The sequence below is a fragment of the Diabrotica undecimpunctata genome, chromosome 1, assembly GCF_040954645.1.
Source record: "Diabrotica undecimpunctata isolate CICGRU chromosome 1, icDiaUnde3, whole genome shotgun sequence".
Taxonomy (NCBI): domain Eukaryota; kingdom Metazoa; phylum Arthropoda; class Insecta; order Coleoptera; family Chrysomelidae; genus Diabrotica; species Diabrotica undecimpunctata.
In genome coordinates, this window is record NC_092803.1 from 3,252,706 (window position 1) to 3,270,801 (window position 18,096).

General features: G+C 33.5%; 1 protein-coding gene across 1 annotated transcript; it reads left to right on the forward strand.

Annotated features, from left to right (window-relative positions):
* Positions 1–71: 71 nt before the first annotated feature.
* On the forward strand, positions 72–16,602 carry LOC140444248 (uncharacterized). The gene is made up of 2 exons (XM_072535997.1): positions 72–587; positions 14,027–16,602. Exons 1-2 carry the CDS (start codon positions 260–262, stop codon positions 14,860–14,862), a joined length of 1,164 nt encoding a protein of 387 aa, XP_072392098.1. The 5' UTR covers positions 72–259; the 3' UTR covers positions 14,863–16,602.
* The last annotated feature ends 1,494 nt before the right edge of the window (positions 16,603–18,096 follow it).

Below are 18,096 nucleotides of genomic sequence, written 5' to 3' on the forward strand. Positions count from 1 at the left end.
GAACACGACCGATTTTGTGCTACGGGAAGATCCTATCTTGTTATTCATAGTATCATGGGTAGTACGTTAAGCTGTAATAATGGGTTCGAGCGGTCTTGACTACGTCACACTCCTGGGCCAGCTGTCAAATGTCATGCGCAATATCATACCTTCTGTATTCATTGTACCATGATTTTTTCATAGTGAATTAGTGAATATTGAATTGAATGTAACCTGAGTCCTGACTGTCCTGAACTGAACACTTATTTAAACAAACAATATGGAGACACAGGAAGACATTTACACAAAAAGTAAAGTATCTAATATAAAATGCGAAACCCAATTAGAGAACGATGATGTGGATAACACAGAATTTCCAGTTACTATAAAAAATGAATTTAAACAAGAAATACTTCTACTCCAGGATAATACAACTAATGAAGATTCTAAAGATTGGTTCAATCAAATGAATACAGAAATATTTATTGAAAATGTAAAACATGAACAAATTGAAGGTAGTATTAATTTGTTAACCTGTAAAAATTTGAAGGCTGAACCAAATATTAAGGATGATAAAGACCTAATTGAAGAAAATCAGAGTCAATGTGGTATGTATAAGTTACAAAAATGGTTTTTTTATGTGGGTACATCTTTAAAATATATCTTTATTTTTAAAAATAAATGTAACCTCAATTACAACTATTTGAATATTGTAATAATGGTATTAAACAGAGCCTTGGAGATTACCCTTGGTTGTTTTACATATGGGTGGCTTGTTTCTTCTTTATGTGATAAATAAATGTGTTTAGTCAGAAAAAACTGCACACTTGAAAGTTTATTATTCTATGTTCTGACCATAGACATATAATACAAGATTTTATTTATTAAGGGATCTACCATTTACATTGGAACAAAATATAATACTTATATAAAATTTTTCAAAGTAAGCATAACATTGGAAAATAATTAGTAAAGTTTAACAAAAACTAATAATTAACTTGAATACAAACTAATATCAGACAATAGCAGTCTCTTTATCACATTTTTAAATTGTTCTAAGGACTGTAAAAATAAGTCCAGATCACTTTGGTACCTATTATATAGTCTCACCATATGAGTAAGAAATATTCATAATTAAATTGATGAAATGGTAGATGAAAGAACAAAGTATGCCTAGTTCCATGAAAAGTGTTAAGACCAAATACATTTAAAAGTTCAGGGCAATTTATCAAATTATTAGCAATTTTGTAAATGAATATTAGGCAAAAATAATCTTTTCGCCGATTCATATAAACCATTTTCAAGTGATCAGTCATCATACTATAACTGTATGGGACAGAGAGGTCATGAAAAGCACTACGGTAATGATAGTGTTTACCAAATTTATGCTGAACATGATCAAGCTGGTCTATAGATGTTTGATAGTAAGGTCCCCATACAACTATTGCATATTCTAGTCTGGAGCGAATGAGACTATTAAAAAGAATTGGTAAAACAAAACATGAAAATTGAGAAGTGGTTCTAGTTATAAACCCTAATTGTTTAAATGCACTGTTTACTGTGACCTCTAGATGCTTACGAAATGTTAATTTATAATCAAAATAAACACTTAAATCCCTAACACAGTCCTGCCTAGACAGCTGAGTGTTATCAATGCTATAATTGTAATTTAAAATTGTTTGCTTCCTGTGAAAAGTAATAACACAACACTTATCAATGTTCAATTTTAATTCATTTAGTTTGCACCAATCGCTAAATCTGCTGAGATCCTCTTGTAGCTGAATTTGATCATACTAACAAGTAATGACTTTATAAATTTTTTTTTATCATCAGCAAAGTTGAGAAATTTTGAATACTTAATGACTTTCTCAACATCGTTAACAAAGAGGACAAATAGTAGAGGGCCACAATGTGACCCCTTTCGTACTCCAGAGAGGACATCAACAGATTGAGACAACACACCATTTATCTTAATGCTCTGGGTGTTACCCACAAGAAAACTATCATATGAATCAAGCCATTTGCCAGCTATACCAATGGCTCCTAATTTACTGATTAAATAACAATGATTTACTTTATCAAATGCCTTTGAGAAGTCAGTATAGATGCTGTCCACCTGGTACTTCCTCTCAAAGGCACCCAAAATATCATCTTGGTAGACCAACCAGTTTGACACTGTGCTCCTCCCCTTTGAAAGCCATGCTGTTGGGGCATTATTATATTATTTGTTAGTTTTGATAAGTGAGAAGTCTCTAGCTTGTAGAGAAGTTTTGGGATTGCTGACTGTATACAAATTCCTCAGTATTTTTCAATATCTTCCCTTTTACTTGACTTAAAAATGGGTACAATATAACTGTTCTTCCAGAAAGAAGGGAACTCACCAGTCATAAGAGATAAATTATAAAGATATTTTAGGGACATAGTAAGAGAGCATAAAGTTCATTCGTTTACCAAATTCCCATCAGTAAACATGAGCACATGTTGATATTCGCCGTCTCATTCGTCAAGGGGCTATTAAATATAATTTATTACCTTAAGCAAGACAGATTCTCATGTTACAGATCCCAACTTGCCATAATTTTAAATTCAAATTGTATCGTGTTGATTTTTAAGTTAATATATTGTTTTATATTTATGATATAGTTATTGTTAAGTTATTTACTGGTCGTGTTATTTTTTAGAGTTTAGTTTAATTGTGATATAATGATTAAATTTCAAGAAATTCTTACACTAACAGTTTCAAAAGTAAATATTTTTAAAAGTCATATAATACATAGGTCGTACATCAGTACTACCCTGTTTGGCTTACACGTGGTTCTATTGACGATTGGGAATTTGTAAAATGAATATGGTATAGACAGTGCTTTAATAATACCGGTGGGTTTTTCTCAGGCCCTGAGGAGAATTTGTTTGGAAGTTTTCTTAATTCATTAAACACTGATATAGTGTCAACTTGAATTAGGTTTACAGGGTCAATGTGTTTTACACAGTTTTCAAAATCTGGAATGGGAGCATCTTTATCATTCTCATATACACTAGAGAAGAACTCAACAAAAAGGTTAGCAATTTCGATATTGCCTTGTGCCCTTCTGTCACCTAGATACATTTCTTGGGGGTAACTCAAAGATTTACGAAGTCTACCAATGCATCCACAAAATTCCCTGGGGTAATTACTAAAATTTTTTTCAAGAGACGAAAAATGTTGTTTCTGACAAAGCGTATGTTCAACTTTACATTGATCACGCAGATTAGAGTAGTCCTCGTTTGATTTAGATAATTTAAACCTCACATGAGCTTTTTTCTTTTGAATAATAAGATATTTAAGTTTTATTGAGAACCAAATTGGGAACTTGTAGGAACACTTGGAACAACAATATCTAAACACTGATACATATACAGTAAAACCTCCCTTAACCGAAACCTTTTTAACCGAAACATCGTTTAACCGAAACGGCTGACAGTTTCAATAATTTGTCAATAAAAAGTAACTGTTTGTCGCAAAACGTAAACAATTCCGTTAATTTCACTCACCAATTGATGTCTATGTGTGTTGGGAAATCACAAAAACCAAGAGCTCTAAAAGATATTTCCGAAAGGGCATTTTAGGGTACAGAAGCCAAAAAAGTTCATGGATGTCGACCACTTTATTTTTAGAATGGTTTGAAAATGAATTCGTCTCAAGTGTAAAATCCTTTGTAAAATCAAAAAACCTTCTCATCAAAGCATTGTTACTTGTTGCCAATGCGCCCTCGCCCTCAAAATCTACAAAATGGTGACAATTGTCAGATTTTTGCCACCGAATGTCACAAGCTTAATCCAGCCGTTAGACCAAGGAGTCATAGAGACATTCAAGAGACATTATAGAGAAGCATTCTTAAGACATCTGTTATTACAGGAGACGAATTAATCCAAAAGTGTTCCCGAAATTCTCAAATCTTTAACAATAAAACATTTTTATTGGTGAGCTGAGTCGTGGACCAAGATCAAATCTTCAACTTTGGAAAAATGCTGGAACAAACTTTTTGATAAGATTTTCATTGACGATCCTGAAGTAGAAAATGGTAAGAAAACGACAGAAGAAATTAAACCTTTCATTAAAAATTTGCCGGGACATGACGAAATTAACTAAGAAGAGATACGTGACTGGTAAGCAGCTGATGACTCAGAACGTGAATTCATCGACCAGGACATCATTGATATGTTTCTTTATCAAGACAACCTGAGCATATCAGATGACGACCCAAGAGGCAACAGGCAGCACAAGACCGTCGACGAGATTTTCAATGCTTTAGTTAGAGGAAAGAATTTTATACAGTAGGCCTAATTAGTTAGGGACACGAGTAGGTTCTTAATTTTTGTTGTCATTACATAAAGTTTTGTCCTTTTCAGATTGCTTTATATTTCGTCGAACAATCGAATGAGGCAAACTCATGACGTTCTGCCCATTAACGATGGAGGGAGAGAGAAACATCGTTGTCAAACGAAAACGCAAAAAATAGCAGATTTCTTTAAAAAAGCATGTTAAACTTATTTATTTTCCTTAATTTTATTACTTTATTTTGGATTTACTTATTAGAAAACATTACGAAATCAACTCATAGTATTTTTTAATACCAATACTTTGATCAAGAATATTATAAAAAAACAATGTTATTTTTAACCGAAATTCTTGTTATCCGAAACGGCCTCCCCCCCAATTATTTCGGTTAATGGAGGTTTTACTGTAGCTGTAAAATATTTGACAAGCCTCATTTATATTATTACAATGGTATAATGCATCCCAATTAACTGAAGACAGATAAAGGTTAACAGAATTAAAATTACAGTTTTTGAAATCATAAACAATGGTCTTCATAAAAAACCAACTCTTTAAAATAGCTAATAGGGACAAAAAATTCATATGGCTTATGCCTGAATGATTCACAAAACAATGGATCGACTGGCATACACACATTTACATCAGGTATATGTGAAAAAATGAGATCCAGGAATGTTCCATGTCTGTTTGGTATATTATTGCACTGATGGAAATTTAAAAATGCAAAAGATCCACATACTGTATTCGCATGAGAGCCATCAGGAAGTAAGGTAAATAAATAAACTCCGTTTTGATCATAGCTCACTCCATTGAGCATCTCTCAGGTTGTAATCGCCAGCCAAGATCACAGAACTTTGTGGATGTTGACTTATCAGTTCCTCAAGAAAGGTGCAGTGATATTCATATGCCTCAGCTAATGAACTAGGTGGTATATAGACTCCTCCTATTATAAGCTGATCATCATTCAGTTTAACTTCCACAAAAAGTTGTTCTATGTTAAACAAATTTGACTTACTTATTAGTTTATAGGATATGTTTTTCTTGATTGCAATGTACACTTCTCCGCTCACAGTGTCCAATCCATGCTGATAGAGGCCCTGTCTATAAACATTATAATTTAATAGATCAGTTTCACTAACCAGAAGTAGTTTATTTAGAATAATATTTAGAATAATAATTATTATTATGTATTTAGAATAATTATTTAGTAGCAAAGATCCCTTAACTGAGAGAGTTTAGTTCGAAGTCCACCAACATTATGAAAGTAACATTTTAGGCTACTTCTCAGTTTTTTGGCAGGTTAACTGTTGTTTAATGAGTTGATGTGTTGGCTAAGGACTGGATTTCGGTATTATCAACGTTTCTATGGTAGTTAAACACAAACTTCCTGAAAAGGACATCTGGGGGCCAAAAATCAGTACTATTCACTATTGTCTCATACTCAGTAGGAATTCCAAATCTAAATGAGTTAAATTCTTCATTAAATTTTAACAGTTTAACATAAATGTCTTTTTGTTGTTGTTGTTTTCGTTGTTGTTGTTTGTTGTTTGTGAATGTTGTTTTTCATTACCAATATTGGTAGCTTTCTTTATGTAATCTTTTACAACGGAGCCACCAACAGAGTTTTGCACCCTACCTAGGTAAAACCATGAATGTTTAATATGATTTGTTTTGGGCATACCTTTTAATTGGTCTGAGCAGGCGCCAGTACCGCAAACTAGTGCATATGAAGATTTTCTGAGAGCATTATGATGGGTAGCTTCACTGGGCCTGGGATTACTCAAGAGAGACTGCGTAGCACTCGGCACAGCAGAACTTATGACTGATGCAGTAGAAGGTATGTCACTCTGATTTTGAGTGGGTTCATTATCAATTTTACTCGTCAGTAAGGTTTGTCTATTTAGCACAATCTCTTGTTGGACTTTTTGTATAGCCATATTCAAACCATCCATCTTCGATGAAACTTGATCTGAGTGATTTTTAAGTGCTACTGAATGATTATTTGCCACAGCCTCCTGGGCTGCACTCAGTTTTGTTGCAATATGAGTAATGATATTATCTTTAAAGGAAGAAATCAATGCTTTGAGTTTTGGTGTCAAATCAGAATCAATCAAAGTTTTTAAACTGTTTGAAATCATGTCAACATTGGTGTTAGGAAAATCAGAGGCATTAACATCATAAACATCATCAGTCATGTCAACTGAGGCTTTGGGGCGCCAGGTGCTCCTATGTTTTTGCAACAATCCGGGCAGACAAACAGCATAACCCTAGATGGGCTGGGTATGCACGGAATTTCTTGCACTTGTAAGCCTGTGCAAATACGGCATACAAATCTCGAGCATAAGTCACAGGGATAGCCAAAAATACCTGTTTTGCTGCATTTGTCGGTATGACAGTCTTTGTTGCATTTAAAACATAACTTAGACATTATTTTTGCAAATGAATGAGGTACACTTAACCTCAATATATTCTTTAGGGATAGACTTACGGCTGCAATACAATCCTGTTCTTCCAGTGTACCAGAACAAACTGATGCAAAACAGTCCGTATGTCTCTGTACAATGGGCCAGATTTATGGAACATGTGACCTCAGTTTTGCTTCACGCCAGTTGAGGCTTTGCCTCAGTTTTCTCTGTCAGACTGGGGGAACGGGCTGGTATTGCAACAATCAGTCTATCTTTTATTATATGTCTTTAGTTTTGACTTAATTATAACTTAACCCTAAATTACCAGAACACAGGAAGGAACCTAGGTTGTTATCATCATTAATATGAATTTTCTGTTTTAAAGTTTTTGTTTTTATAATACATATTATGTAAATATAGAAGAGTTTAAATATGACTCAGTAATGCTTCAGAAATATGTTCATAATACATTTGATAATTAGTGTTCATTTTTATTGAGGAATCCATAGTAGAACACTACTAATTAAATGTATAATTAATTTTAATATTAGTAAATATATGCCTAATAAAAACAATTTTTGTTCTGTAAAGGTTTATAGGACAGTTGAAAGGTAAAGGTTATAAGTTACCTTTATTCAACTTAACACTTAAATGATTTCAAGATTAAAATTACTGAAAAATTTTATAACTATTTATTAGTTAGTGTGTCTCTAAACAAGCAATACTTTCTGCATATTGGGGAATGTTTTTAGTATGGCTCAGCTATAAAGCTTTAGTTGCAGCGACACATTTTTTGTATATGCTGTGTTGTTTTACCTGGCTGCTAGACTATCACTTGGCAAGCTAAAATAGCTGCAATATTGTTTGCAGTTTTGGAAAATTTCATAGGAATAAAAAGACCAATACTTGGTCTGATGAGAGGATTATATATTATATTAAAGAAATACAAATTTAAGCTCTGAGTTGTGGAATTTGGAAGTTGTAATGCCTATAGAATGATATGCAAATAGACTAACGAGTTGTTACTGAAAAATTTGAGATTTTATTTTTTCTTGTACAATTATAGGGGAGAGGAGGCAGGCTTGATCCCACCGTTACATTTTTTTAGATAACTTTTTTTATAACCTATCTAGAACCTTGATAATTTAGTGGAACATTATAAATTTATCAAAGTTTTGGGTGTTATGCAGCCGAAAAATATACTGCTAATAAATAACGGATTTTTGTAGAATCTAGTAATAGAGAAAAACTAATCATGTCTCCCAGTACTTCGGGAGACTTGATCCTTGTGTATGGGTGACTTGAATATACCTTCCCAGATTTACAATATTAAAATAAAACCAAAAATTTTATGCTGAAAACTAATTTTATTAGTCATGACATAACAAATAATATTAAAAATAGAAACACTTTCTGGCAGAAAATTATATTCAAAAAGTTATAAAAGTAAAAAAAAATTATTGTTGAATATTGAACATTCTCCGTGATTTAGGGAAGACAAAACATCCTATGTGCTTACTGTAGCCCATAAAAGTCGGGCTTGGTAAGTTTTTTAAAAGTTGGTCTACTTGCATTTCATCATTAGGATCATATTCAGACTCTGACGATGGTAGCATAACTGCCCGCCGAACTTGAAGATTCCCTCAAATCCTTAAGTTTTTGTTTAATCATTTTTTTAAGTGCTCTTTGGTCTTTTGATCTTTTTCTAATTTATTTTCTTTAGCTCTAACTTCAGCTTCAAGCACAAGTTTTTCTGGTGTGGCTGTGAGAATTTTCGTAGTTGCTCGCTTTCTACCCTTTTTGTAAGTCCTGGGCCCTGCTTTAGGATGAGGTCTGATCATTTCTGGGCTACTAAAAGTGGCAGAAGTGAAAGGCTGGTTATTGTGCTCCATTGATGTTTGTTGTAGCTGATCATTTTGCGAAGTATGTCCATTTACAGGATGTGATCTAATTATTTGAGGTGTGGTAAAAGTACCAGTAGAAGTAGAAGGCTGGTTTTTGTCCTCTATTAGTGTTCGTCGTAGTTGTTGATTATGTGAAATCGATCCAGTTGAGGAAGATGGTCTAATTATTTCAGGGGTGGTGAAAGTGCAAGTAGGGTTCGTTATTGTTATCTATTGCTGGTGTTGCAACATAAAACTGAGATAAAGTGGAATTATTTTCCGGATCTTCGCGATCAGTAATATACGCCGACGTAAAACATTCATCGGTAAAAATATTGGAATTGAAAGGCCATATACCCGTAACTCTGAATCCGCTTTCAATATTACGTGGAGTAAATGCTAACGGGAAAGCGTAAGCTAAGCATCCTATGACTTCGTATATTGTAATTGTCCTTCCTGGGTGGGTCACCATCCAATCATCACAGGCAGTATTATAGAAACTTGTGAGAGTGCCAAATACACTCCTGTATAACGCCTGGAGCTTATGCGACATGTGTGATGGTAAAAGAATTATTTATTGTCGGTAGTCGCCTTTACATGTTTTTGAAAATGTTCCAAAAATTTGATAAAATTAGAAGCGGTCATCCATCCACTTTCATAAACTACGCCGGTGGTCACTGGTCACTATTATCAATCATGCGATCTTGCCAGAGTTTTCGAAGGAAAACCATAAAAGGCGGTATATGGTTTCCAATTGCGTTGATTGCACAACAAACAGTTACTGTTGCTCCATGTTCCCCTGACGTAGTTTTACCAACGTGCTTATCACCTTTACATGCAATGATCTTCTTTGGCTTATGGACAGTGGAAAGTCCAGTTTCGTCCACGCTACAAATTGCTTCTGGTCCGATTCCATGGTTTTTGAGAACTTTCCGAAAAATGTTGATACATTATTTCTGTTGAAACTACAGCTCTAGAAAGACTAGTTGCTTCCGGAGAGCGTAGTGATAAGGTCTTCATCCTCTTCTGAAATCCGTATAGGTAACCAGTCGTAACTGGATTGCTTATGTTTATTCCACGAAGCAGGTATTATGTAACTATTTCTTACGGCAAACTCGTCGCCAGTTCTTTTGCTTGTTTTCTTGTAAGGCCATGGTGTAATTTGCTGGCAACATCTAAATAATTTTTAAACATATTTTCCTCTGCATTTCCTCTAAATATTTGAGCCTTCTTGTAATCAGGAGAGAAGGATATTTCAACATTTTCGGATCGTTGTCTGCGAACGTATCTTTTTGATGTCATAATATTTATTTGAAAACGACTTGCCGTTACCTTGAGAGACGTATCGTTATTAATAACAGCTTCTTTTAACCTCTGGCTGTCGGCTGGTGTTCGTTTACCAAAAATAAAAAACATTCATCTATAATGAGTTTCTGGGAGACTTGATCTAGGGATCATATCTCCCAGATAAGAAGGAATCAAGTCTCCCTAAGAGGCCATTTTAATATTTTAGTCTATAAAAATATGACAACAAACTAGAACTCACTGCAAACTATGGCAAAACGTAAACTAAATGATTATGGTGTTAAATAAAAATGATACGAAACACTCACCTAAACAAATAGTAAAGAATATCAACTTGAAATAATTCTGAAAACACTTTTCGGTAGGGACAAAATAATTTTAATGAACACGTGCTCTTCGTTGTGTATTCTAACGAAAACTAAATTGCATGGGATCCACTCTACTGCCATACTTACAGCTACGCTATGTTGCCGGTTTTATAATTCTAGGTTGCTTATTTACTGAAATTTTAAAGAGTGATCAAGTCTTTCTCTTCTCCCCTACTTATTTAAAACAAAATATGTCACTCTGACATTCTTAGAAAGTTTTTAATTCTTAGTCTCCCACCATATTTAGATTTTTTTGCCAGTTACTTACCAACTGTACTTTAAAGTCCTCCATATTTTATTGGCCATAACTTTTTACAATAAGCTAAAAGCATTCTTTGTTTCCAACGATGATTTAGAGTACCTACAAATCTTATTTTGTATTTAAAACAAAAACTTTTGAATTACATTTGAAGTATTAAACATCAACTGATAACTACAGTTATGAGTACAAATTTGTGTAAGTATTAGATCTACTTCAATACCTGGGATATAAGTGTAACAGAATTTGTTGATACTCAAAAGTGCCACGGGAGACTAAGGGTTAAATTGCCTTTATTTTTTTTTTAATTATGTTTAAATACAATTTAAGCCACTGCGATAAGTATGATTTTGTCAATCCTTTGTTACACGATTGTATTGTCTATTTAGGAATCATATTTAGGAAACAAATGTACAAGCCATACTTTGCCGACAATGTTGCTGAGATATACAGGATAATCAACTTTTATGAGAAAGTCAGTTATATCTGTTATTATAGGAGATGCTGTGATGCCGAATAAAGTTATTTACAAAAATATTAGTTAACTGTAAGCTTCACATTTTAAAATTAGTTATAAATATACAGGGTCTTTCATAGCACTGTACCGCATCAAAAATATATTTTTTTAAACGAAATACCTTGTATTTTATTTTAAATTTCATTATAAGCATAAAAAGTTGTAACCTGTTATACTGGACATTTAAATACTTTTAACCAATATTACACGAATAACCATAAAAGATGATTACCAACAATTATTTTGAGTTGGCCAAAAACTGAAAGTTATCATTGTTATATGTCAGTTTGGTAATCATCATTTACGTTTTTAGGCCGTTATCTTCTGAGATTAGGTTTTGACGTTTCGCCAACACTAGGGGTTGGCATCTTCTGGAGATGTTACTGCTTCGCTTGTAAGCTGAAACTGACGCCGCGTTGTAGTAATAGCGTTGTTCGTATAGTCTCTCTTTGAGTGTATTCTTGGAACTGGTGTTTGATGTCCTGTTTTAGGCCTTCTGCCTCTTCAGGACGTGGTTTATTTCTTGTTTTGTAGTTGGCTGGTTCTTTTTTGTTGTGGGTCCACTGGTGGTCGTTGGAGGAGACAATCAGAGGTGAAAGGCAATGTGTAAAACGGTCCTTTTCAGAATTTATTAATAGTATATATAGAGAATATGAATTTGTTGATTTGATATTAATAACTGTATGAAAACGCGGCGCGAGAGGGCAGCTGTGACTGTAACCTCTGTAAAAGACAGGTATCGTTGTGCAATGGGATCGGGAAACCACAGAAAACCGATCCCCCCCTGTCTAGGCAAGCTCAAAGTGAGCATTTATATTTAATGGTGACGGCGATAAATGAGGGGAGTTGTCTTCTGAATGTCAATGTATTCATCAGGGAGTTCATTGCTGGGTAGGAAAAGGAGTTTGGATTTGGGATGTCTTTTGAATACATTGCCGAGGAATGAGCAGGTAGTTTTAAGAATACGTTGGGCTCTGAGGTTCTGACCCCGGATGGTGCGTATTGCATAACTACCGCGTTGTACTACGGAGGCCATATTTATATTTTCTACTCGCCTTCCCTCCACAGGTTTCGTCGTGAGGGGGCTTGTTGTCGTTCGTAGCTTTTCTTTTTTCGTGTTTTGTGGGAAGGGTGTTTGTGGATTTTAATATTGGTATTTTGTCAATTTTTAGTCCTTCGTCTATCCGATTAAAATAATTTGGATACTTATATATTTCCACCGCTTCCCGATATAACCGTGGGTAGTACTGTCATGTTTTATCCAGCATCTGCGTTTCTTGCCTAAACTACAATGACTTTTATGTTCGTTTATCCTTGTGTTTGTGTGTCTTTTCCTGGTTTCCACATATATCATTCCACATGTGCGTCATATTCGGTATACTCCGGCCGTTGTTAATGGGTCGCGTTTGTCCTACACCGATCTTAAACAGTCCTTGAGTTTCTTTGTTGTGTGTAGGTTTTCGAAACACTTTATGTCCTAAGTAACCTTCCTTTCGATTTACTAATACTTTACTCTAAGAACGGTAGTTGTTAATCTTTCTCTGTTTCCATCGTAAATTGAATATTTGGATGTAGTGTGTTTATATAAGACAGGAAATCGTTAAGTTTTGCTACTCCGTAACCCCAAATCACAAAAGGGTCATCGACGTATCTAAACCATACCCTTGGCTTGTATGCTGACTCCATTACCCTCTTTTCTAGATGCTCCATGAAAAGGTTGGCTACGACCGGGCTTAGTCTAAGCTTACAGTTGCCTACTATTTTTGTAAATAACTTTTTTTTTTAGTTTATCCTATAAGAACAGACATAATGGACTTTGTCACAAAAGTTGATCATCCTGGCTGGTACATTGTTGCCAGTATTAGAGTCTTATACATATGGCAGTAAAAATATTGTTCATGTAGGCGCACCTAGAGACAATAAAAAAATGGTATACAACCAATTTTGGTTTGTATATATGTGGGGCTTAAAAGATTAATTTGGCACATTTCTATTAGACACAAAATAAAACAAATTAGCAATTTTGTAATAATACAAGTAGGTACATAAAAATTAAGTAGATAATAATGTAGTATAATTTAACACATAGTAAAACAAAATATCCTCCATATCCAAGAAAACAATTACTAAATGAAGTAAATAGATTATTCAGTGAAAGGAGTAAACTATTATTATTACTTTCCACATTTAAATAATGATTACAACAGTCGTTTAAGACTAAAATGACACTCAACCTCTAAAACCCCTTTTGTTGGGACCTCAAAAAGATGCAAGCTTCTCCTTCCTCGGGCTTTCCTCTAAAACTCCCTCATTGGCAGTGAAAAACGGAAAACATTGATTTAGAAAGAATCTGTACGCCGTAAAAAAAATGTTTCAAACTAGAAATCAAACTAAGACAATTTTGAACGAAAATGTTTATTAGCACTTTTGATGTAGAATAAATAGTTCTCTCAGAAATAACGATATCTTTAAATCCGAGTGTCCCCTCCCAAAAATCAAAGTGCATTAGTTGCCACTACTGAAGTCAGTTTCTATAATGCTGTTAAATAAATAAAATAATCGTTTTTAGTTTTCCTCCAAGTGTTTTAGTTAAAAGCCGGGTCACGTGAGACGCTACAAACTATCTTCCCACTTCTTGCTAGAGGAGGTAATATAATTGATAGTCATATGCTGTGAACATAACTGAGAAGTATACCCAGTCAAGTACATATCAAAATGAATATTGGATAGACATGCGTTAATAGGGCTGAAGTACTACATAAAGAAACAGGAACAAGCTCAGAATCATCACAAAAAAATGTTACAGTAAACCCAAATAGAATTATTCAATGTATACAAATATGTGGAAACTTGGGCGTAGCACCAACTAAGTTGGACGATAAATGACGTTGTCATAGTGTAGTCTTTACTTTATTTATTCCAGCGTTGTTAGATTTTGTTTATGATCCGCAGTTTCAGCATGCAAAGTTTTATAGTTTGATTTTTATTTTAGGTTTACGTCAGAATGAGATTAAACCGAAATCCGAAAAAATGTTGGTAACACACACCGGAAAAAAGTCTTTTAAGTGTGAAATTTGTTTCAAGCAGTTTACTACTTCATATTATATGAGAACACATTTGAGAGTGCACACTGGAGAAAAGCCTTACAAGTGCCAACTTTGTTTTAAGCAATTTAGTGACGCTGGAACTTTAAAAAAGCATTTAAGAGTACACACCGGGGAAAAGCCTTACAAGTGTGAAATTTGTTTAAAGCAATTTACTGAAGCATACATTTTGAAAAACCACTTAAGAGTGCACACTGGAGAAAAGCCTTACAAGTGTGAAATTTGTTTGAAGCAGTTTAGTAAAGGAGATAAATTGAAAATTCATGTGCGAGTACACACTGGAGAAAAGCCCTACAAGTGTGAAATTTGTTTTAAGCGGTTTAGCGAAGGAGGCAGTTTGAAAACACATTTTAGGGTGCACACTGGGGAAAAGCCTTACAAGTGTGAAATTTGTTTTAAGCAATTTAGTCAGGATGGAACTTTGAAAAAACATTTAAGGATACACACTGGAGAGAAGCCTTACAAGTGTGAAATTTGTTCTCAGCAATTCAGTCGTGATGGAAATTTAAAAACGCATTTAAGAGTTCACACTGGAGAAAAGCCGTATAAGTGTGAAATTTGTTTTAAGCAATTTAATGAAACAGGAAGTTTGAAAAAGCATTTGAGAGTGCACACTGGAGAAAAGCCTTACAAGTGCGAAATTTGTTCGAAGCAATTTAGTGAATCTGGAACTTTGAAATATCATGTAAAAATACACAATGGAGAAAAGCCTTACAAGTGCTGAAAACACATTTGAGAGTACCACATCAAAGATATATATTCTTTAATGAAATCTATTTTTTCTTCGTTGTCTGGAGTAATTGCCTTAAATCAGAATTATGCAGCTGATTTTTAAAATGCGATTATCTCGAAAACTGTTTAGTTTTGAAGCTATTAACAAGTATACCTTTTTTGTGTTAAAATAATGTATCTTTAATATTTTTTGTCCCAAATGCAGGTAACTTAAAGAGCAAAAAAGTTAAGCGCAAATTTATACCACATGTAGCATATGTGGCGCCCTCTATCAGTTACATCAAAATGTGCATCAAATTATAATTTCTCATATTTAAAACATGAAAGTTATAATGAAATATAAAATCTTAAATTTGCACTTTAACACCCTGTATCTTTCTTAATATCAACATTTTATTAAAGCAATTTGGTTTAAATCGTAATATTTTAAAGTGTAGAATCTACTGTTTCTTTTTGTACAATTACTTAAGGACCACCCTGCATAGCTATGTTCCTACTTGAAATCAAATATAAAATAAAAATTGCATCTTCATAGACCACGATCATGTCAATTTTCAATGCCCTGTATATGACAAAATTTGTAAAAATAGCTAGTTTTAAGAAAGTGTTTTCGCCGAAATATGAATTTTTGGTAATTCGTCACAACAATAAGAGATTATTCGGATAGCCATTTATAGGCTGGAAAAAACAGTAACCCGTATATATTTCAAAGAGTGATTATTGTATTTAAGTAGACAGCTTTTAAAATATACTTTTGTATTAGTTTCTTAAAAATAGATAACACAATTTTTGGAAAGTGTAGAATTAAGTTTTGGTTATAGAGATATAAGGAATTTTATTTATTCTTGGAACTCCAGAAAGAACAAGCAAATACGAAAGTTTGAGAATTTCTGTAGAATTACAAGAGAGGTTGAATTTGGTAAATTATATGGTATGGTTGAAAGTTTTTTTTTGATTTGATGAAAAATAATGATGGACGGGACAACGAGCCGATGTCTGGAATGAATGAGTAGATTTTGGAAGTTGTGTTTGTTCGATCGATAGGAGAAGTCCAGTTTTGAAGACTGTGTGTTGGAAAAGTACCGCAGGTTGTGTTAAAAGTTACAAGTGTTATTAGTTCTTTTGAAAACTCCTTGGAGTCTGATGTGTCCAGTTTTGTAATTAATGAGGAAAAATTTGTTTGAATTTGTGGCACCGAGTCGATAAAAAAGATCCTTGGGTTATAAAAAGTAGAAGTGATTCAAAAAAAAAAAGGCGGAGAATTGCATCAGAAGATAGGAACGAGCGCTGTGGGAAGCAGTGAACAAGAAGGAGAGCAGAATTTGCAAAGTAGCAGAAACACATTGTTGGAGAACGGAGAACGTGGATGATTTCTTTTGGTTACAATTTAGGAAGGAAAAATTTTACGTGTGCAGCCATTTGTCGATTTATCAGCAAAGGTCAGTCGTTTACTTTTGTGACATGAGTATATGGGGTTTTTTTATTAAATACCATATTGCATATTAAATTTCATAACATTTCATTATTATAAAATTATCCAAATTCAATCAGATATGTTTTGTTATAAATTGTTAAAGTTGGCTTTAGTTACAAAGGAGACAATAAGAAATAAGATTCTCTATTCGTGTTTTTAGTATGATATAAATATACTAGGATTAAGAAAATTGCAATACTTAATATTTTAATTCCTTCCCTTTTGATAAAATAAATGGTATTGATAATTTCTATTGAATTTATGTGTGTATTTTTCCCCCACAAAATTACATTATAGCACATGTAGCTGTAAGCAAGGCTATAATAAACGTTCATCAATGCCGAGATGGGTAGTGTCTTTTTAATTCTAGATATAGCATAAAAAGCTTTATTCAATTTCATGTTCACTGAATTCACTTGCTCTGACCATTTGAGATTACAATCAATGAATACACCCAAAAACTTTGTAGAGTGAGTGGAAGATAACATATTGTTTCTATCATGGACGGTTAAGATATTGTCACGTCTTGTCAATGTTTAATATTAATCTGTTGGTATTACACCAGCGTATAAAGCAGTCAACAACAGTCTTCATTGTCATTTTTAATTCCTCGAGTGGACGTGCAGAGGCTATTAACGAGGTGTCATCAGCAAACATTGATATTATAAGTGCCTTTATGTGATCTGGTAGGTCATTAATAAAAATTAGGAATAATAATGGTCCCAGCACGGATCCCTGTGGTACTCCTTTATTTGTCGTGTATGGTTCTGAGCTTGATTCTTTCATCTTACCAACACTCTTCCTGTCACTTAAGAAATTTATTATCCATTCTAGAAATATCCCTCTAAAACCAACGTTATATAATTTATTGCGAATAAATGTTATGTCTAAGCAGTCAAAAGCACGTGATAGATCAAAAAATAGTCCTGCCACGTGGTTTCTACTATCTAATTGCATCATAAATACGCTCAAACAAGCTGCATGCAGCCGTGAGTGTTGACTTTTTTGATCTAAAGCCGTGTTGGGTTGGAGTTAATAAATTGTATTCTTCTATAAAATTTAACATTCTGTTGTATACAACCTTCTCTATTACTTTTGAAATTATGCTAAGGACAGATACTGGTCTATAATTTGAAATATCATGAGGGTCATTCTTTTTGAAGATTGGAATAACTTTTGCCATTTTAAATATGGATGGAAATTGGCTGGTTGTTATTATGAGATTAACTAAATGGGTTAAAGGAATTGATATATGATCACTTATCAGTTTTATTATTTTTACAGATATGTTATCAATACCAGTATACTAGGCTTATTTTTTAGTTGATCGATTGTATTTTTTATTTCAATTGGAGTTACGGGTAAAAAGAAAAATGTTTTGTTACACATTTTTGTGGTAGTACAAGAAGAAGGTAACTATGTGCTAAAATGAGTTTGAAGATTGTATTCTGTAATTATAGCAAACGAATTAGCAATATCACAAGACTTGGTAATCATTTTATTATCATAATGTAGAATAATATCAGACCTGTTCTTTTCCCTACCAGTTTCACTGTTTACTAAATTCCAAATTGTTTTTGGTATATTGTAAGATTGATTAATTAAGTAATAAATTAATTTTAGTATTTGTTAATAGAGAATTATATTCTTTTTTTTTTTGCCTGTTTATAGGTATCTTGAGACTCGAGACTCCCTATATTTTTTGCTATCCAGTGTAGATTTTTTAGTTTTTCACTAGCGTGTCTTACCTCA

Coding starts and splice junctions, on each gene's coding strand:
- LOC140444248 (XM_072535997.1), top strand. CDS start 260: ATGGAGACACAGGAAGACATTTACACAAAAAGTAAAGTATCTAATATA. Junction 588..14,026: donor AGAAAATCAGAGTCAATGTG/GTATGTATAAGT, acceptor TTTTTATTTTAG/GTTTACGTCAGAATGAGATT.